At 42.4% G+C, this 21,728-nt stretch overlaps 1 protein-coding gene across 1 annotated transcript in view; it reads right to left on the bottom strand.

The window, feature by feature from the left end:
* Positions 1-21,728, bottom strand: part of Entrep1 (endosomal transmembrane epsin interactor 1) — a 64,656-nt gene that overhangs the window by 19,633 nt on the left and 23,295 nt on the right. The window contains exon 3 of the mRNA XM_059259572.1: positions 2,704-2,814. Within this exon, the coding sequence (XP_059115555.1) occupies positions 2,704-2,814 (111 nt within the window). The remainder of the gene's footprint in view (positions 1-2,703; positions 2,815-21,728) is intronic.

Raw genomic sequence — 21,728 nt, 5'->3', positions numbered from 1 at the left:
ATTCTGTTTCTAATAAAGAAGATGAAAATCGGAGTTACCTTGATGGTTTCTACCATTATCTCTACAGTGCATTCCCATAACTTGGTCCTTTCACGATCTGTCTACCAACACCCTAGCTTCAGCAACATTCCCATACCTAAGACCCCACACAGAGTCACGAGGCTGTTTGTATTCGAATTTTCCCACCATTGTCTCACAGTGTTGAGGATAAGTCCCACTGTTAATATTGACACGAACTTCTCACCCTCTAAATGAAAAGGACTATGGCCACTCCAAGAAGCTCTCTCTCTAAGCCAGGCTCCACAGGTAGGATGGCTCCTCCACTTCCCAGCATCCCTTTGTCCATCTCCTCCTACAGTCAGTGGGCTGCCTCACATTAAGTTGAACAGTACCAACCACAAGTCAACCTTCCTGCAGATGACAACGGACTTCTATTCTGCTTCCTCCTCATGGGAACCAAACTAATTCCCACATGACTCAGGGTGGTTTCCATTTCTGGTCCTTGGTGCAAGCCTCCAGAGGCCCATATTTCAGAGTTCCCTCTGGTAGTACCTGGTGTCGTTTTCCAAAGGATCCCTTCCTCACCAGCCCATTCCTTCTGTAAGGTATTTAGTGAAGGAAGATGAAGGCCGGGGAGAGGGGTTTAACAAGGCTCAGTATCCCACCAGACAGCCAAGTACATGGGGGCTTCTGCTGTCTACAGTCTTTAGGGTGAGCCCAACAGACAGCAAGTTTGCCCAGATGAGTGCAAGCTAATCCCTTTAAACAGGGCTACCTGAAAGTTTAATCACTGCATGGTTATGAATGACAAGTACTGTTCCTGTTTGCCACAAGGAAGTCCTGAGGCTTTGTGCAATTGACAGTCAGCAACAGTGCATTTCGTGTTCCTGTCCCTTCCCCCGCCCTTGCCAACCAAACACCTACACCTTCACTTTTAATGCCCACTCTGCTCAGTGTGACTAAAGATTTGTTCCCATTTCTCTTCAAATGCTTTAAGTCATCTCAAAAATACCTTTAAACCTTTCCCCAATTCCAAATGCTAAATTTCCCCCTTCGACCTCAAAGTCATTACTCATGGTCATGGTGTTTTATCACAGCAATAGAAACCCTAAAAAGCACCAGTCCCTTTCAGACTAATAAACTTCATGCCTGATCGACCACTGCTGTGCCTCTCTTATTATATCGAACATAGACTTCCTATTTCACCTGAAGACGTTCACCTCATACCAACTGGTCAGCTATTGCTCATCACTATCATTTAAACAGAAAGCTTTAATGCTTGTTTTAAAATTTGTGAAGAATGTGAGAAAGAACAGCAGGTTTTTGTGAGTCCCTGGGGAGCTTTCCTGATTGGGAAGGTTATGGGGTTCACTACAAGGGCTTAGCCTCAGTTTTTCTCATAATAAGTCAGCCTTATTGGCTTGTATCCTCTTCGTTTCTATAAGGTAGATTTCAATGGGACAAAATTCCAAGTAAATAAGATTGACTATAACCTATTAATAGTCCACCCCTGTTGCTTTGTACTAAATGAGACATTAATTACTTCTACCCTTTTTTCAAGGTTTAGATACCCAGAAATTCCACTTTGGAGTAACAAGCCCAAAAGAACTGACTGGAGAGCTTGGGAGAGACATTTGTGCACTCCTGGTCACATCAGCTTTATACACAATGGACAAAAGGCAGCAACAACCCAGAGATCCATCCACAGATGACGGACAAAGGGCATCATCGGTACAGACAATGGAGAATTACTCAACCTTTAAGAGGAAGAGAATTCTGACACAGACTATACTATGCCTATACCTTGAGGACATCACCCACAGAAAGACAAAAACTGTGTCATTCTATTTACATGAACTCCTTTGGAGTATCTGAACTGATAAAATAGAGAATGGGATATTGGCAGCTGGGGAGGGGATGCTGGAGAGCCAGGAAGCGCTCTGGAGACTGTTTTCACAGCAGTGTGAATGTATGTGACACTACTGAACTGTACACATACAAAGGTTAAAATGGGTTGTTCATGAGCACTTCACCACAATTTATAAAAACTACCTATTCGGGTTGTTTTTGTTTGTTTGTTTGTTTCTCTGTTTGTTTTTGTTAGAGACAAGGTCTCTCTACACAGCCCTGGGTGTGCTGGAACTCACAGAGATCTGCCTGCCTCTGCCTCCTGAGTGCTGGGATTGAAGGCGTGTGCCTCAATGCTGACTCAATAAAAGCTGTTTTAAGCCAGAAGTTCTGTAAATTCACAACCTCTTGTCTGCAAGGATGAGATCCACAAAGCTCTGAAAACCACAAGTTTTGATTACAGCCTCCTGTCCCAGACCCCACTGACATGCTACATTATAATAGATGGCCTAGGCCTCATATTTCTCTTCCAAAAATCTCCAAAATCCTGATACACACTTGGCCTCCAAAGCTTTCAGATAGAGGATCTTTGACCTGGATTCTGGTAATATCCATCTTTGCTCTTTAGATGCACAGGCACATCGATTGTGGAGACCTGATCCATCTATCCTCTACCTAGCAGCTTCCAGGGTTATACTGGCCACTTGCTACTCTGGCCAAATGACCGACAACTGAGGAAGGTACTTAGCAGCAAGCTTCTCCTAGCTTGCTTTTCCTAGTCTGTGCATGTTGCACACCAGTGAGGCAGACAGTCCAGGCTCCGCCCCAAGTGTGGTGACACTGCAGGGTGCTTACCAGGTCACATCTGGGCACACTAGACACAAACTGTGCTCCTTGACAGCCTAGGATGAATCCTGCAAGATTTAAGAGGATGCAAACCACAGAGAGCAACACGAAAAGATTTACCTGCAACGAGATAGAAGGGTGCTTAAAAAAGAGCGCAGCTAAACATGCACATGGTTTTGTGTACAGATACATATTAAGTACATACATTTATGCCAGACATTACCTTTCAGACGGAAGCTTTAAGGAAAAAGTCAAAACGTTAAGAAACAAAGTGAAGTCATATTTTAATTTTTTGCATATTTTTAAGTGTTGTGCACTCTCCAGTCTTCACAACAATCTCAGGTCCTTATTTTCTTCCTCTTTGAAAATATTTCTTCCTTCTTGATCTTTTATCTGTATCTTACACTAGGCTCCAGCTATTTCCTCCTTGGGCCATTCAGGCTTTGCCTGAGTTTTGCCAAATCAGTAACTGTAGGAGGCAAATGGAGAGCCCCAGGGTCTAAGTTGACTACAGGAAGAACAAGAAGCTGAGTCATTAACACCCGGAAATCACAGTGTACAGATTAAAGTAAGTAGAGAGGCTCTTGCTTCAGTCCAAAACAGTTTAAGTTCTAAAGAATGTACAAAAATCTTCCATGAACTTTTTTCCAAAGTTAAAAATAGTATCAAACAATTAAGGACTGACCAGAGTCAACCAAAAAGTCAATATTTGCTTGGTACCAATTAGAGATTAAACGTGTCTTTCAACTTGAGAACTGATTACTAGGAAAAAATGAGACCTTATCAAAAACAAAAGCAAATATAAAACCTCAGAGTCAGTAATTATCAGTACTAAAGCCAGTCATCAATCTAGATAGCTGATAATATCAGAGATGTCTGGCAAACGGGTTTACACATAAACTTCAATATACCAAAAACATCTTCCTTAACTACTGTTCTTATTTCAAGTCAGAGCGGCAAGATCCTCAGACCTAGTCTGTGAGTTAACAGTTAACATGATGCCACTTTCCCTGGAGGAGATGGGTTTCCTTCTTCCTCTGCAATGGAACTTGGCTTCTTTCCTTTTGCCGTTACTCTGCACAAATGCCATTGTCAAATTTTTGTGAAATCCTGTGGGACCTGCTGTTGTGACTGTCACAAGCTGGCATCCCCACTGATGTGAGCAGCATGAGACACCTGCCCTTTGCACTGGATCGTTCATGCCAAGGCTCACGGGTAAAGAAGGATGTGGAACTGGCCACGGGCAGAGTGCAATCTTCCCACATAGCCAGTTGCTATCTGCATAGCTGTAATGTGTCTGCAGTCTTCAGACCCAGTGACACAACTAGTGTGACCACAGGGAAGACTTAAATTTGGCTCTGGAAGATTTATTTTATTTCAAGATAAGCTACCTTCAGAAGAAAATGTGGCTATGGCCTGTATCCCCACTAGCATAATCACTAATCTTTATCACTAAAAATTAACACCATTGCATAGAAAATGCATGAAGATCCATCACTCCCAACACTGGAGCCCAAAACTCAGCAGAGTCTTAAGTTCATCAAAAAACACAATAAAATCAACAACTATATCACAGACTAGGAGAAAATACTCTCATGAACATAAAATATTTTACTTAAACATCTCTCTATATATATATGTTTATGTGTGTACACAGGTGCATGTGTATATACATACATGTGTACACATGTAGATGGAAGCCAGAGGACAACCTTGGGTATTTTTCTTCAGGCACCACAGATCTTATTTTTAGGGTCTCTGGCTGGAGCTCACTGATTTGTCTAGCTTGACTGGCCAGTGAGCCTCAGGGATCTGCCTGTCTCTACCTCCCCAAAGCTGGAAGTACAGTACAACATCATGCCTAGTTTTTTTACATAGGTTCTGGGGCTTGAACTTGGGTCTCACGCTTACAGTGTGAGCCCTTTACTAGTTGAGTTATATGTCCAGCTCCATCGTAAATATTTTCATGATACATCTGCATGTAGAACATAGAAATAACTACGCACCTCAGTAATGAAGCAATAACCCAATTAAAGAATGTAGACAAAAGACCTAGGCAAACATTTTACACACACATGCATACACACACACACACACACACACACACACACACACACACACACACGGTGGCAGGGAGATTAGAATGCAGAACAGCCAAGAAGTACATCAAAAGGTATTCAACATCATTAGTCATCATGAACGGAAGTTAAGCCATAATGAGACACCACTCCACACCATCATAAATGGTTAAATTTTCAAAGCCAACAATGCCAAGTGTTGCTGAGGATGAGGAACATTTAGACTTTGTTATGTGAACAGAAAATAGTGCCATCACTATAGAATAGTCAGTTTCTCAAAAACTAAATAGAAATCTCCCATGGAGAAGTATCACAAATAATTCATGAAGATACTTCACCCTCCAGTCTCTACTCTATGAACTTGCACAGGATGACTTCCTCCCAAAAAATAGAGCATCCAAGAGGAAGACAAGTAATTCCCCATCAGAGAAACCAACAAACACTCCATCCACCAGGTGACATCGTTTCAGCAGCATGGGACCTCAGCAAGATGGACTGGAAATAGTACTTTGCAACTGTGATCCTCCTCCTCCTCTTCTTCCTTCTCCTCCTCCAAACCCATAATAGCCTCCATCAAATCCTGAGAATCACATCAGACAATCTCAGTCTTGCAAAAATACCCAATAAGCATCCCTCCAATTTGTCAATGTTGTCCCAGGGAACAAGGGAACCCCGAGAAGCTGCCTCAGCCAAGAGGAGCCTCAGCGGACCTAACAGTTATGTAATGACGTCTCTTGGACGGGATCCCAGACAGAGGCAGACAGATGATTCACCTGGGAATCTGAAGAGTAGGGTCTCTAACTGACCATACAGTATCACTACTGATTCTAGCTTGTGACAAATATATCATTCTACAGTAAGATGCTAATAACAGGGACAAGTCAGTTTAGAGTCCTCAGAGGACCTCTTCCAGAGGCAGCATTGGGTTCCAGGGAACTACTGGATTATGAGGGACACACAGGTCTCCCAGGTGGGCTCCTCTGGCTTTACCCTGTGATGGTGTGACCTCCAAGGCCTGCACCGCCACCCTGCCTTTCACTGACATTGCACCACCAACAACAAACACTAGGAAAACATCAGCTGTCACTGACACATGCTAGTGTCACAGAAGCCACCCAGCAACACCCAGGAAGGGGAAATTTTTCTAATGTTTCTTATATTCTAATCATTCTTTCCTTAAAAAATATCACTGCAGGTGATGTGAGTCTCTCTTTACAGAATTCTGAAATGTGGGGCCAGGATCCAGTGCAAATTTGCAAGACTCACTTTCCCTGTCTGTTAAATGGCTCTGTGTCCTTACCAATCTCAAGAAATTAATGTGTTATACAAATTTTTTTTATCTTAAAGCCCTTTGAAAAATACTGTACACACACTTTTATTACTAAGAATAAAGGAAAGGAAAGCTAGGCACAGTGGCACACGCCTTTAATCCCAGGACTTGGTGTGGTGATACTGTGTCCCCCAATATATTGTGCACCCTAATAAACTTATCTGGGGTCAGAGAACAGAACAGCCACTAGATAGACATAGAGGCCAGAAAATGGTGGCACACACACCTTTAATCCTAGCCATCTGGAGGCAGAGATCCATCCGGTTATCTATGAGTTTAAAGCCACACTGAAAACAGCCAGGCATGGTGACATACACATTTAATCCCAGCTAGTGATGGCAGGAAGCAGAAAGGTATATAAGGCGTGAGGACCAGGAACTAGAGCCTGGTTAAGCTTTTAGCTTTTAGCAGCAGTTCAGCTGAGATCCTCTGAGGACTCAGAGGCTTCCAGTCTGAGGAAACAGGATCAGCTGAGGAGTTGGCGAGGTGAGGTTGGATGTGACTCGTTCTGTTTCTCTGATCTTTCAGCATTCACCCCAATACCTGGCTCCAGGTTTGTTTTTATTAATAAGACCTTTTAAGATTCGTGCTACAACTTGGAAGGCAGAGCCAGTTTGATCTCTATGAGTTCAAGACCAGCCTACTCTATATAGTGAGGCTACATAGAGAGACCCTGTCTTGAAAAAAAATAAATGAATACAAAGAATAAAGGACATTCCTGCTTTGGAGGAGGCAGCTTGCTATAACAAAGTAAGTTTTACAAGCATGTCCCTGGGCCTGGCACCAGCTTTTCACTCTTTAGTCTGAGCATCCCTTCCCACCCTCCCTGCCCTGTCCATCTGTGGGAACGTGCTCTGAGGACCACATTAGGGGACTTCTTTGCCTTTGGCCTCTAGTTCAATTCAGTCATGGAGAAGTGGTGACAGAGGCCACGAGGAGAAAAGCGAGGGAGGCTGTGGTCATCCTGCTCCTTCTTTACATCTCCGACCAGCTGAGCCCTCAGGGAGAGCCATGGGCCCTCTCTGAGGTCCTGCCCAGGATGTTGTCTTTCAGGTGCTGACCATAGCTCACCCCTCCGCCACCCAGGTTGAGAGAACAGGAACAGTATGCTCCTCCACAGCATGCCTGAGTTCTTGGAACAGTCCCTCTCTTGACCTCATGCCTTATTCTAATTCTGCCATGTGTCTTGTGCTGGGAGCCTGACACGACTTCTCTACAAAGTCTTCCTGTATTCAACCCAGGCTTTCTACTCTTTGAGCTCAGACCTTTGCCCTCAAATGAGTCTTCATCTGTCCAGTGCCACAAATTGAGCCTGTGAATTCACAGACACAGATTCCACTCTGAAGAATCAGGAAGTCAGGGTGGAAAGAGAAATGTCTGTCCACAACTTTCATCTTAGATGGTGAACTTTAGGGAGAGCCAAAATATCACATGAGATCCTTAAGAATAAGAAATGCAACCCAAAATCGAGAGAGAGAGAGTCCTCCTAGGGGGAGCCTTTCACGTATGCTTACTAATGTGAGCTGTATTTTATGAATACTTATATCAAATGCTTTTACCCAAGAGGTATTATTGTTTTGATTTGGCCTTATAAATTCACCTCAACTCAGATCTCTTGCAATTGAGATGCCATTTTAATCCAGGTCTTAATTAAGTGCCCCCCCAAAAAAAGAAAGGATACTGGAGGAGCCTGAGGAGACCCAGAAGCATGGCCCTGGGTTTGCCTATTCCTTCTAGTTGAATGTTTTCCATAATCCCAACACATAGCATCATTAAATACTCATGCCCACCATAGCTTGGTATTGTTGAGTGTCTCTAAATTTAATTCCAGAAATATGCAGACCTTCCCTCTTGCCTAAGGAATTTTACACTGATCTTACTTCCCTACTACTCCAAGCTCAAGAAGGACTTAAACTTCCTGTGTGTATCTAAATGATAACTAGCTCCAGGAACTACAGGAAAGCATCAGCTTAAAATGATTATGTTTTTAAAAGTGAATTTAGACATTTTATTTTCATTCTATGTGTTTGAGTGTTTGCCTGCATGTGTGTGTTTACTATGTGTGTGCAGTGTCCACAGAGGCCAGAAGAGGGCATCAGATCTCCTGGAACTGAAGTTACAGCTGCCATGTTAGTAATGGGAAACCAACCCTGGTCCCCAAGTGCTCTTAACTGCTAAGCTCTCTCTCTATGCCTCCCCCGAAACTAACTTTAACATGGTGAGGTGAGGGTATTGAAAAAACTAAAACAGCATTAAAGTGAAATCTTTAAATGCAGAAATTTAAAAGACAGAAAACAGGAAAATCACAGAGCTTTGGAAGGTAGAATTTACTCAGGGGTCCTAAGGAACTGGACTGCAACACCACCAACAGGGAAAGGATAAACATAACAAGATTTACTCATCAGAATGCCAAATACTCAGAAATGGGCAGCTATCAGATCCCTTTGGAAATGAAAGAAAGTTTATAATTAAAATGAATTGAGTCTATTGAGGAAGCCATTACAAACTGAAACAAGCATGGTGGAACATTAATCAGCCTTTAAACACAGCTATGACTCTGTAATTCCACAAGGAGTCTCCAATAGAGTCAAGCCCAGCAATGACCAGGAACAGGCCACTGATACACGTGACAATGTGGATGATCTCAGAAACATCCAAGTAAGTGAAAACATACATGCTTCCATATATGTAAAGTTCTAGAAAATGAAAAACTAAGGAAGAAAGGGAGAGAGGTAGGAAGTGAGGGGGAAAAAGAAAAATAGGTAGATAATATTATATATACCCCCAGCAACCAATCAGCTAGCATTGATTAGGTAGTCAAGTATTTCCCATGATATCTGAAAAGTTCTATCACCACAAAAGAAACTCTAAGAAGTCCATTTGTACCTGTGAGCCTAAAACCAAGCCTGACCTAAAGCATGTGCTCAGTAAAAATGATCACCTAGTTGACTGATTATTTCCCAAATGTTCCCATTGGTTACTGGTTTTCTTAACAGGTAAGCTAGTAAAAAGGGAAATACATGTAACTGAGACAAAAAGTATTTGAGAGGAGAACTGTTACAGTGTTCAGAAAAAACACAAAGCACCAAGAACAAGTCTGAGTATGTGGCTTCCTTATGTAGATGCAGGTCCATTCCAAAGACAGGCATCTGATGAATCAGAGGGCGGAAGAACTTCAAGGACCCAATGTGGGATCATCAGTTCAAGGACTTCTCCTTGTGACTATTTTCTTCACGTTTTTAAACCTAAAAGACAAGCTATTCAAGTTGTCCAAATGTCATCAGTGACAGCCATATTACAGGAGACAGTAGACAATGAGTGTTTACTGGTAACAGTGTGAGTCACCACTCCGGGAGTACTTTGTCTCCAGAACGCAACCTGAGCAAGGTCAAGCCTAGAGATTTAACAGCCAGCTACAGGAAAGGGGACAGAGGAACATGGGAAAACCACCATGAGATGTAGCATAACTCAAATAGACAAAAAAATACAGTTTCTTCATCAGATTAAACACAAGAGAAAGAGAGGGTTATAGACCGCAGCAAATGTGCAGAAACTCCAGCCAGATGCAACACAAGGATGCTGGTTGACTCCAGTTAAAATGAAGTAATTAAGAAAATGATACATGAGGCTGAGACTATATGTTTGGCAAACTCAATAAAGTATCTGTCTGTTGTAAATATATCCTAAAGTGTTTAAAGATAAAATGGAACTGCTCGGCTTTACTCCAAAGCCATCCAGAGGCCAAGGAGAAGGGAAGTCATTAGCAGTCTCCATGACATCATTTTGGACAAGTGTTGGTTAATGTAGCTGGACTATAAATGGGGGCTTGCTAGGTTTCTTTCCACTTGAAGTATCTTTGAAAGTTTCCATAACAAAAGAAGAGAATGAAGGACAAGAGAAAGTTGGCTCAGCAGGTAAAAGAGAGGGGCAAATGTAACCTGAGATCTGAGTTGGATTCCTAACCATGTAAAAAGCCAGATGTGGTGGTATAAACTACATATGTAATCTCCATGTTCCTATGAGATGGGACACAGAGGCAGGAAAATCACCTAGAAAGCTCATGGGCAGCTAACCTGGAATAAAGCAGTAGAAACAAGAGAGAGCCTCCTTCAACAAGGTGGAATGTGAGGATCTGTAGTAGGACAGGCCCATAGGTTCAAGGAAATTGGCTCAGACCAGTTGCCAAGGCATGCACATAACTACTCCTTATGAGCCAACCTGGAGTCTGCCTGAGGACCTAGCAACAGTCACTGTCAGAGTTCCTGATCAATGTCAGAGTTCCTGATCATGCCCAGCCAATGAGGGATGACCACACAGACTGGGTGCTGGGATGAGGTTATATTAAGCCTTCCCTGTTACTGAATAAATGAGTTCGTTATTTGCCTTCAATGGACTCCCAATGTCTGTGCCGTTGATGCCACGCCTTCTCACCCCCTCCCCCAAGGGAGCCCTTAGGATCCATCAACAAGGATCAACTCTAGAAGGCTGTTCTCTGACCTCCACATGTACACCACGGAGGGTGCAAAAAACTCATGGAGTGCACATGCATACAGACATGCAAACTTTTTCAAAAGGAGTTACTTTTTAGAATAAATGTATACGATTCTCTCTTTTTAATTATTTTAGAAGTATGTACTTTATTATCTTATATGTATGAGTATATTGCCTAGATGTGAGTATGTAGCATGTGCTTGCCTGCTGCCCTTGGAACTCAGAATAGGAGATGCCCTGGAACTAGAGCTACAGACACCATGTGGTTCTGGGACTAGAACCTAGATCCTCTGCAAGAGCAACAAGTATTTCAGCTCTCCAGCCCCCAAATGATATCATCTTGGCACAGCCATATCTGAATGGAATGGCAGAAGTCATAAAGCCAGCACAGCTACTTGACAAAGATCCAGCAGAGCTGAGTCACATGATGGCTGTCATGCCACCTTTGGTTTTCATCTCTACCTGTTACATACTTTGGGGCACTTTTAATATTTGTACAATTTGGGGATATGGGATTGATGGAAAATTTCTTTTTTTTTTTTTTTTTTTTTTTTGGTTTTTCGAGACAGGGTTTCTTCATCAAAAGAAGTCAGGACAGGAACTCACAGAGAGCAGGAACCTGGAGGCAGGAGCTGGTGTAGGGGCCATGGAAAATAAAAATAGTAAACACTACCAATCAAAATGGGGTTGTGCTGCTTTTACATACCATGACGAAACACTTGGCACAAGCTGGTGGAGGTTATAAGGCTGAGTTCAGAGGTGCTACTCTACAGTCCAAGGCTCTGCTGATTCTGAGCCAACAGTGAGACAGAATAGTATGGCTGCAGAAGCATGTGACGGAGGCTACTCATGTCACAGCAGATAAGAGCCAAGAGAGAAGGGATGGTACAAGACACGTCCCCTAAAGACAACCCCCCACCCCCATGACTCACTTCTAAAGTTTCTAGAACCTCTCCTCACTAAGGAGTCAAACCCCCAGGCACAAGCCATTTTAAGAAGTGCCTCATGTCCAGATCATATTACCCATAATAGCCCAAAGTAGAAAAGTCCATGAATCAATGAAGAAGTAAAATATATTATAACCATACAGTGGAATATTATTCAGCAATAAAAAGGAAAAAGTACTGACACCTGTTATAACGAGCAGATAAACCTTCAAAATGTTATGCTAAAAAGTTGCCAAGTGGGAGCGGACAGTCAAAACCAATCTTGTATGATTATATTGACCCGAAATATCCATAGTAAGCAAATCTAGAGACAGAGAGAGGATTAGTGGTTCCACGGGACTGAAGGTACAACAGGGGAATGGGAAGAGACTTCTAAAAGGCCCAGGGTCTCCTTACGGGGGTAACAGCAATTGACGGCAATGACATTTGCTCATGCCTGCACAAACCACTTGTGTCCTTCAGACAAGGAAAAATTTCTGTATGTCAACTATAGCATAGTAAATCCACACTTACGAAAAAGAATAAGAAGCAGGTACATAATATCTGAGGTGAGCTGTTTTGTTTTATTCACACAAGAAAGCAAAGGGTCATGAGGAACATCTAGGGAAACAGAACGCTATATGCATCCAAGCTGTGGTGGTTTGAATGAGAAATGTCCCCCACAGGCTCCGGTATTTGAACACGTCGTCCCTGTTTGGTGGTGGTGTTTACGGAGATGGTAGAATCTTTGGGAGGTGCAGCCTTGCTGGGGGAAGCATCTCCCTTGGAGTGGGCTTTGGGAGTGCATAGGCTGAGCACACTTCCAGTTCACCCTTCATGTTTGTGGTTAAAGAAGTGCTCCCTCAGCGGCTTGGCACTGCTGCCATGCCGCCCTGCCATGATGGACTCTTCTCCTTCCGGAACCGTGAGCCGACAGAAACTCTGGTCCTTAAGCGGCCTTTGGTCGTGGTGTTTTAACAGAGCCAAAGAAAAGTGACGAACAGAAAAGTCACGGTCCAAGACAGAAGCCAATGAAAATATGACGTCTACTGAGTAAAGAAGAAACAAGAATATGAATGTGTGTTTGGCGCAGCTGCTGCAAACACTACTGCCCTGAGTGACCTGAGATTGCATCTCCTGCTCTCTGCCCGTCACGCTCCTGGTCACAGGAAACAATGCGCACAAGCCGGACTTGAGAGAAACAGGTCACCTGTCCTTTTCCAGTGTTGGCAGAGGCTGCTCTGTGGGCTTTCCCGCCTCTCATCTGCTTAGATGAAATTCAAGGCCAGGCCCTTAACTTTTCTCCCAATGTAAGCTGAAAAATGTACTCTGATCGCTTCAAGCCATAATTAAAATTCAGTCCTTAACATGCCCATGTTTGTGTCTCAGTGAAAGCTCGGAGTTTCACTTGAATTTTGGCTTTTCTCCTCGGCACTAGGCTCATTACTGTGAGAAATAAGCATGGCTGCATGGGAAGGGCCAGGAGCAATTGCCATGTCCTACTTCCTAAGTTCTGTCTCTGCTTCTCAGTCTGCTGTGACTGCTAATGTCTCATGATTAATCACATAATGATCATCATCCATCTTAGCATGTCTGGGACTCTCTACCCACGAAGCCCCCATTGGCTCCTGAGACACCTGTTGCTGAGCCACAGTCCCTGTCTTGGCATCTGAAGTACAAGCCCAGCCTCTTTCTCCTGTGATCTCCCCACTTCTCTAGGGCCCTCACTCCAGGCCAACACTCTCCTGCAGGTCCAGCCAGCCAGCTACAAGCATTTTGCTAGAGCCTGGGCTGTGAATACACAGCTGTTTACCAACTGAGGCCATAGGGCATTCCAACCAGCCTTTTTAGGCACAATGCTGGCATAGTCAAACACCAAGGGACCCATATCAGGTCTCCAAGTACTTATCTCTAAGTACCCCCTTGGGGGAGGAGGAACTCATAATGCCACCACAATCCAGTAACTTTCTCTAAAACATTTGTCTCTTTATGCCCTAATCTATTTATAGGCCTAGGGTTTGAGGGGGGGGGGGGCGGGGAGGGCAGGGAGCAGAGATCAGCTAAGGACTGCAAAATGGGTTTTCAATAACAGCTTTGCAAGCCCTGCTTAGATCATCTAAGAGACTCTAGGATGTGAGAACAACTGGAATCTCTCCTAAAGGTGAATGTGAAGCAAAGAATCTGCTCCTAGCTCCCTCAGACAGTACCCTTCACATCGTGCACATGCTACAAATGCCATGGATAGATCTCTGCCATAGAAATGGTGTACAGGCAAGATCTGGATGACATAACAGACTTGAAAAGCAAAATCTCAGTACTATGACAGTATAATGATAATAATGTTATTATCAATAACTGGGGAGTGGAAGGAAGAAAGGAAGGGGAAATGGCTAATTTCTTCTTATAAAAGACACAGTCAAGAGATACTATGCAAAGCTAAGCAGCTACATAAGACATAGAAGCATGTAATACAATTTAATATTAGAAAGTCACCAGTAGAGGAAATGAAAACTATTTTAGATAGAGGGAGAGGAGGGACTGTGGATGAGCACAAGGCAACCTGAGTTTACAGTGGTTAACTGAGGGGCACATCACCAGATCTGAGTGCTAGAAGAAATATACAGAGTCCTGGCTTTTATTTTTGAAAAGAGTAAGAAGGCTAACAAGCTCTTCTTTTGATAAATAAAAGTGGATTTTTCCCCTTATATTTGTTACTCTTCTTACTGTGTGTAAGTAAGTGTGTCTTAGTTTGATTTCTATTGCTATGATAAAGACCACCACCAAAAGCAACTTGGGGCAGCAAGAGTTTATTTGGCTTCCATGTTCCTGATCACTGTCCACCACTGAGGGAAGCTGAGACACTCTGGCACGTAGACTAGCTGCAGATCTTCACCTCTCCTCTAAGTCCAATTCCCCAGTCTCATCCCCATAGCTGGGACCACCTGCTGCAGCCTCCCTTCACTCTCTGACCCCATTCCCAGGGGAATAAGCAGATCCTGGTGGAACATCTTGCCTTCTCCCTCCTGGGAACCCACTCAGGCCTCTCTTCTCCTAGCCCATCCCCATTTCTAAGTGTCAGCTCCCAATGCATAGAAACACATTTTACCTAGAACCCTTAGCAGCCACACCTACCAGGATCCCAGAAGAATTTTCTACTAGGCAACACACAGCCACCACACTCTTCTAAGAACCAGAAAGGGCAACAGAAACCAAGAAAACAAACACCCACCCAACAAAGACAGGACTAGACATCAGCACCTAGAATTACAATTTCCCCAGACCCAGATGCCTAGATGTCAGTGTGAAAGCATAACCAATAATAGCCAGGACAATATGTCTCCAGAAAAGCCTGGTAACTCTACCACAGCAGGCCCTGAGTATCAAAAGATAGCTGAATCACAAGAAAAAAACCTTAAAACGGCCTTTATGAATATGATACAGTTCCTTAAGGAGGAAACGAGTAAGTCCCTTAAAGAAATCTATGAAAATATAAATGAACAGTGGAAGGAAATGAATAAAACAGTTCAAGACCAGAAAGGGAAAGAAAAAAAACCACATGATGATCTCATTAGATGTAGAAAAGACTTTTGACAAAAATCCAACACCCCCTTCATGATAAAGGTTTTAGAGAGGTCAGAGATACAAGGAACTTATCTAAATATAGTAAGAGCAACACACGGCAAGCCGACAGCCAACATCAAATTAAATGGAGAGAAACTCAAAGCAATTCCACTAAAATCAGGAACAAGACAAGGTTGTCCACTCTCTCCATATCTATTGAATATGGTTCTTGAAGTCTTAGCTAGAGCAATAAGACAACTGAAAGAGATGGGGGATACAAATTGGAAAGAAGAAATCAAAGTATCTTTATTTGCAGATGATATGATAGTATGCATAAGTGACCCTAAAAATTCTACCAGGAAACTCCTATAGATGACAAACATTTTCAGTAAAGTAGCTGAATACAAAATTAACTCAAAAAAAAAAAAAAAAAAAAAACAAGTAGCCCTCCTATATACAAAAGACAAATGGTCTGAGAACGAAATCAGGAAAACAACAACTTTAATAATAGCCTCAAATAATATGAAATATCTTGGGGAAACTCTAAACAAACAAGTAAAAGACCTGCATGATAAAAACTATAAGACACTAAAGAAGATATCAAAAGATAGAAAGATCTCCCATGCTCATAGATCAGTGGGATTAAGGCAGTAAAAATGGTCATCCTACCAAAAGCTATCTACAGATTCAGTGCAATCCCCATCAAAATTCCAACACAATCCTTCACAGATCTTGAAAGGACAATCTTCGGATTCATACGGAACACACACACACACACACACACACACAAAAAAAAAAAAAAAAAAAAAAAAAAAAAACAGGATAGCTTAAAAAATCCTGAACAATAAAAGAACTGCTGGAGGTACCACCATCCCTGATTTCAAGTTGTACTACAGAGCTATAGTAATAAAAAAAAAAAAGGCATGGTATTGGCACAAAAGCAGAGACATTGATTACTGGAATTGAATTGAAGATCCAGACATAAATCCACACACCTATGGACACCTGATTTTTTATTTAAAAAAAAAAAGCCAAAAATACACACTGGAAAAAAACTATCTTCAACAAATGGTGCTAGTCAAACTGGACGGCTGCATGTAGAAGAATCCAAATAGATCCACACTTCCCAATCTATACAAAACTCAACTCCAGATGGATCAAAGTCCTCAACATAAAACCAAACACACTGAATCTGATAGAAGAGAACGTGAGGAATAGCCTTGAACTAATTGACACAGGCAAAGACTTTCTGAACTGAACACCACTGGCACAGGCACTAAGATCAACAATTCATAACTAGGACCTCATAAAACCAAAAAGCAAGCCAGGTGGTGGTGGTGCATGCCTTTAATCTCAGTACTTGGGAGGCAGAGGTAGGCAGAGATCTATGAGTTCAAGGCCAGCTTGGTCTACTGTTGTGGATATCACTCTGTATAAATAAAATGCTGATTGGCCAGTAGTCATGTAGGAAATATTGGTGGGACAAGCAGAGAAGAGAATTCTGGGAACAGGAAGGCTGAGGCAGGGAGACACTGCCAGCCGCCGCCATGAGTACCAACATGTAAGATACTGTTAAGCCACGAGCCATGTGGCAAGGTACAGATTTATAGAAATGGGTTAATTTAAGATGTAAGAACTAGATAGCTAGAAGCCTGAGTCATTAGGCCAAGCAGTTTAAATAATATAAGGGTCTGTATGTTTATTTTATAAGTGGGCCTATGGGCCTGCTGGGGCTTGGTGGGACCCAGAAAGAAACACTCTAGCTACAGTCTACAGAGCAGTTCCAGGACAGCCAGGGCTGCAGAGAGAAATCCTGTCTTGAAAAACTAACAGACATGGGAAAGGACATCATCAGTGGGACAAAGTGGCAGACTACAGAATGAAAAGATTTTTACCAGCTACACATCCAATAAAGGGCTAATATCCAAAATATATACAGAAATCCAAAAACTAGATGTCAAAAAAACAATTTAAAAATAGGGGAAAACCAGGGATAATGACACTGCTAGAAGTTCTTTTATTGTACAGGATTGCTGTAGCTGTCCCAGGTTTTTTGTTTTTCCATATAAAGTTGAGTATTTTTCTTTCAAGGTCTATAAAAAATTGTGTTGGGATTTTAACACAATGAGGATACACTGAAACTGTAGATTGTTTTCGGTAGGATGGCCATTTTTACTATGCTAATCCTACTGATCCATGAGCATGTGAGATCTTTCCAGCTTCTGATATCTTATTTATGGCTATTATGAAGGGTGTTGTTTTCCTGATTTCTTTCTCGGCCTGTTTTTATCGTTTATGCATAAGAGGGCTACTGGGTTGGTTGGTTTGTTTTTGAGTTACTCTTGTATCCAGCCACCTCACTGAAGGTGTTTATCAGCTGTAAGAGTTCCCTGGTAGAATTTTTGGGGACACTTACGTATACTGTCATATCATCTGCAAATAGTGAAAGTTTGACTTCTTCTTTTCCAATTTATATCCCCTTGATCTCCTTTTGTTGTCTTATTGTTCTAGCTAAGACTTCAAGTACTGTATTGAATAGATATGGGGAGAGTGGACAGCCTTGTCTTGTTCCTGATTTCAGTGTAATTGCTTTGAGTTTCTTTCCATTTAATTTGATGTTGGCTGCTGGTTTGCTGTATATTGCTTTTATTATGTTTAGATATGTTCCTTGTATGTCTGATCTCTCTAAAACCTTTATCATGAAGGAGTGTTGGATTTTGTCAAAGGCTTTTTCAGCATCTAATGAGATGATCATATGATTATTTTCTTTCAGTTTGTTTATATGGCGGATTACATTGACAGATTTTTGTATGTTGAACTATCCCTGCATCTCTGGGATGAAGCCTACTTGATCATGTTGGATGATCTTTTTGATGTGTTCTTGGATTCCTTGATTTGGTTTTGAGTATTTTATTGAGTATTGTTGCATCAATGTTCATGAGGGAAATTGCTCTGTAATTCTCTTTCTTTGTTGAGTTTTTGTGTGGTTTGGGTATCAGAGTGACTGTGGCCTCATAAAAAGAATTTGGCAATGTTCCCCCTATTTCTATCTTGTGGAACAATTTGAGAAATATTGGTATTAGCTCTTCTTTGAAAGTCTGGTAGAATTTTGTGCTGAAATCATCTGGCCCTGGGCTATTTTTGGTTGGAAGACTTTTAATGACTGCTTCTTATAACACAAATTGCTAAACAGTCTTATTAATAAATAAAAAAAAACCCAGAGCCAGATATTGGGATGAACGCTGAATGATCAGAGACACAGAACAAGCCACAGCCAACCTCACCTGGCCAACTCCTCAGCTGGTCTTGTTTCCTCAGACTGGAAGCCTCCGAGTCCTCACCCTAACAGATCTCAGCTGAACTGCTTTAGCCACCAGCTTACCTCGATGAGATCCTCAGTCTAAAGATAGCGAGTTCCTGTTTCCCCAGCCTTACATACCCTTTTCTGCCCTGACATATTACTTCCTGCTCCCCTACAGTTTTTCCTGCCTATGAGAAGTGTGGCGGGAGTGGGGAGGATAAGTACGGGGGGCAGGAAGATTGTGGGAGTGCCAGCCAATGACTGGTCCAGCTTCAAATCCATACCACGAGAATGAGCCCACCCCACCAACACTGCCTGGAGCGCCAGGACCCAGAGGCTGGATGGCCCAGAGACCTAGGATAAAATTAAACACAATTAGAAAAAAAAATGTCAGAGTAATGATGCTTAATGATATTCTGCTATACTCATGGATTGATGACGTCCCCAATTATCATCAGAGAGGCTTCATCCAGCAACTGATGGAAACAGATGCAGAGACCCACAGTCAAACATTAGACTGAGCTCAGGGAATCCTGCTGAAGAGAGGGAGGAAGGATTGTACAAGCCAGGGCAGGTCAAGAACATCACAAAGGAACTCACAGAAATAACTAACCTGGGCTCATAGGAGCTCACAGAGTCTGGTCAGACAGCCAGGGAGCCTGCATGGGACCAGCCTAGGCCCTCCACATATGTTTGACACTTGTGTAGCTTGGCCTACTTATGGGACTCCTAGTGGTGGGAGCAGAGCCTGTCCCTGATGCTTTGATTGGCTTCCAGGAACCTATTCCTCATACAGGGTTGCCTTGCCCAACCTTAAAACAAAGGGAGGAGATTAGTCCTACCTTAACTTTATATGCCATGCTTTGTTGAAATCCACAGGAGGCTTGCCCTTTTCTGAACAGAAACAGAGGAGGAGTGGATTGGGGGAAGGGAATGAGAGGAGAGAAGGGAAGGGAAACTGAGGTCAGCATATAAAATAAATGAATAAATTTAATTAATAAAAAAATGGGGTAAAGATCTTCACAGAAATCTCAAAGAAGAAACTCTAATGGCTGAGAAACACTTAAAGAAATGTTCAACACCCTTAGCCATTTCAGAAATGGAAATCAAAACTACTTTGAAATTTCATCCTTCACCTGTCAGAATGGCTAAGATCAATTTTAAAAAGTGACAGGTTATGCTAGCAAGGATGTGGAGTAAGGGGAACCCTCATCCTTTGCTGGTGGGAGTGCAAACTTGTACAGCCACTAAGGAAATCAGCGGGGCAGTTCCTCAGGAAGATGGGAATCAATCTACCTTGGGCATACACCTGAAGGACACTTCATCCTACCACAGAGACACTTGCTCAGCCATGTTCACTGCTGCTCTACTCATAAAAGCCAGAAACTAGAAACAACCTAGATGTCTCTCAGTGGAAGAATGGATAAAGAAAATGTGGTACATTTACACAATGAAGTATTTATTACTCAACCATTAAAAAAATTGCAAGTAAATGGATATAACTAGAAAAATAATCATCCTGAGTGAAGTGTCTCAGACCCAGAAAGACAAATATGGCATGTATTCACTTTATATGTAGATATTAGCTGCTAAGTCAATGATAACCAAGCTACAATCTGTATAACCACACAGGTTAGGAATAGAGTAAGGGACTAGTGGGGACAGATAGACCTTGTTAGGAAAAGGAACTAGAATAGATAGTTATGGATGGATTGTGGGGGGTGGCTGTAACAGGAACATCAAGTGGGGAAGAGGAGAGGAAAGGAGGATGGGGAGGGAATAGAGGGAGAGACAGCTAAAATTAAGGGCATTTGAGGGGTAGCATGGAAACACCTACTAATATGGTATAAGATTCCCAAAATATATACATATATATAAAGGTGATCTAACTGAAATGGCCAGATAATGATGGAGACAGAGCCCCAACTGGCCATCTCTTGTCACCAAATGAAGCTTCCAGTACCAGGATTGGGTTACATCTAATTGAGTTGTTGGCCAAAGGGGTTCCATGGAAACCCTCAAACAACCCAAGCTGTTGCCAACACTATAAGTTGCACCCCACAAACTGACAGCAAGGCCCCATGGCTGAAGACAACATCTACACAAACTTATTGACCATGGGAAAGTCAAGCTGGTGACTACATAGGCCCTTCACCCCATGTTCTAGTGTTTTCTGTACAAGAAAGTACTCTGCAAACCGCCAAAAGAAAAATGTAAACACCAAACTAGCTATAAACATTAGGATCTCAAATGGTGTCCCGCCTCCAAGATATGCTAGTGCAATGGTGGTACAAAGCTTGTATAAGGAACCAACATCTAATTTGACTTAGGGTTCTACGAGATAGAATCCATACCCCACACTGCTTGGGTGACCAACAACTTAAGACTAGATATCCCAGAGACCTAAGATAAAACCAAATATTACTGTTCTAAACAAATGGGGGAATAAATAGCAATAAAATGACTCCTAGTGACATTCTGCTATACTCATAAATCAATGCCTTGCACAGCCATCAAAAAAAATAGTAATAAAATTATTCTTAGTGACATTCTGTTATCCTCATAGCCTTACTCAGCCATCATCAGAGAAGCTTCCTCTTATAATAAATGCAAAAAAAAATACAGAGACCCACAACCAGACATTATGCAGAGAGTGAGAGACCTTGAACACTCAGCCCTAAAGGAGATGTTGCCATCAATCCCTCCTCTCAGGGCTCAGGGAACCCCACAGAAGAGGAGGCAGAAAGAATGTAAGAGCCAGAGGGGATGGAGGACACCAAGAAAACATGGCCCGCTAAATCAACATGAACCAAGCTCATAGGAACTCACAAGAGACTGAGGCCGTGTGCACAGGTCTGCACCAGGTCCTCTGTGTATATATTATGGCTTCCAGTTTTGTCTTTTTATGGGATTCCTGAATATGTCAATGATGGGATCTCTGATTTTTGTGCCTTTTCTTGGGATCTTTTCCTTATGCTTGTTTTGTCCAATTTTGATGTGCTTGTTTTTGTTTTATTTTATCATTATCCCTTAGGAACCTGTTTGTTTTCTGATGAGAGACAGAAAAGGAGTGGATCTGGATGGGAAGAGAGGTGGGGAGGAACTGGGAGAAGTAGAGGGAAGGGAAACCATAATCAGGATATATTATGTGAGAAAAAAGATCTATTTCAATAAAGGGACAGGAAAAAAAAAAAAAACCAGAAAAAGCAGGGGCCTGGAGGCAGAGCGGAAACAGAGACCAGGAGGAACCTTGCTCGCTGGCTCACTTTCAGTTATCTTTCTTACACCATCCTGGAACAACTGTGTCACTGCCCACGCTTGGCTGGACCCTCCTTTATCAATCATTC

This window comes from Peromyscus eremicus, chromosome 1 (assembly GCF_949786415.1).
Source record: "Peromyscus eremicus chromosome 1, PerEre_H2_v1, whole genome shotgun sequence".
Lineage (NCBI taxonomy): Eukaryota > Metazoa > Chordata > Mammalia > Rodentia > Cricetidae > Peromyscus > Peromyscus eremicus.
The sequence above is the reverse complement of the archived record's forward strand: the minus strand, read 5'-3'. Positions and strand labels throughout refer to the sequence as shown.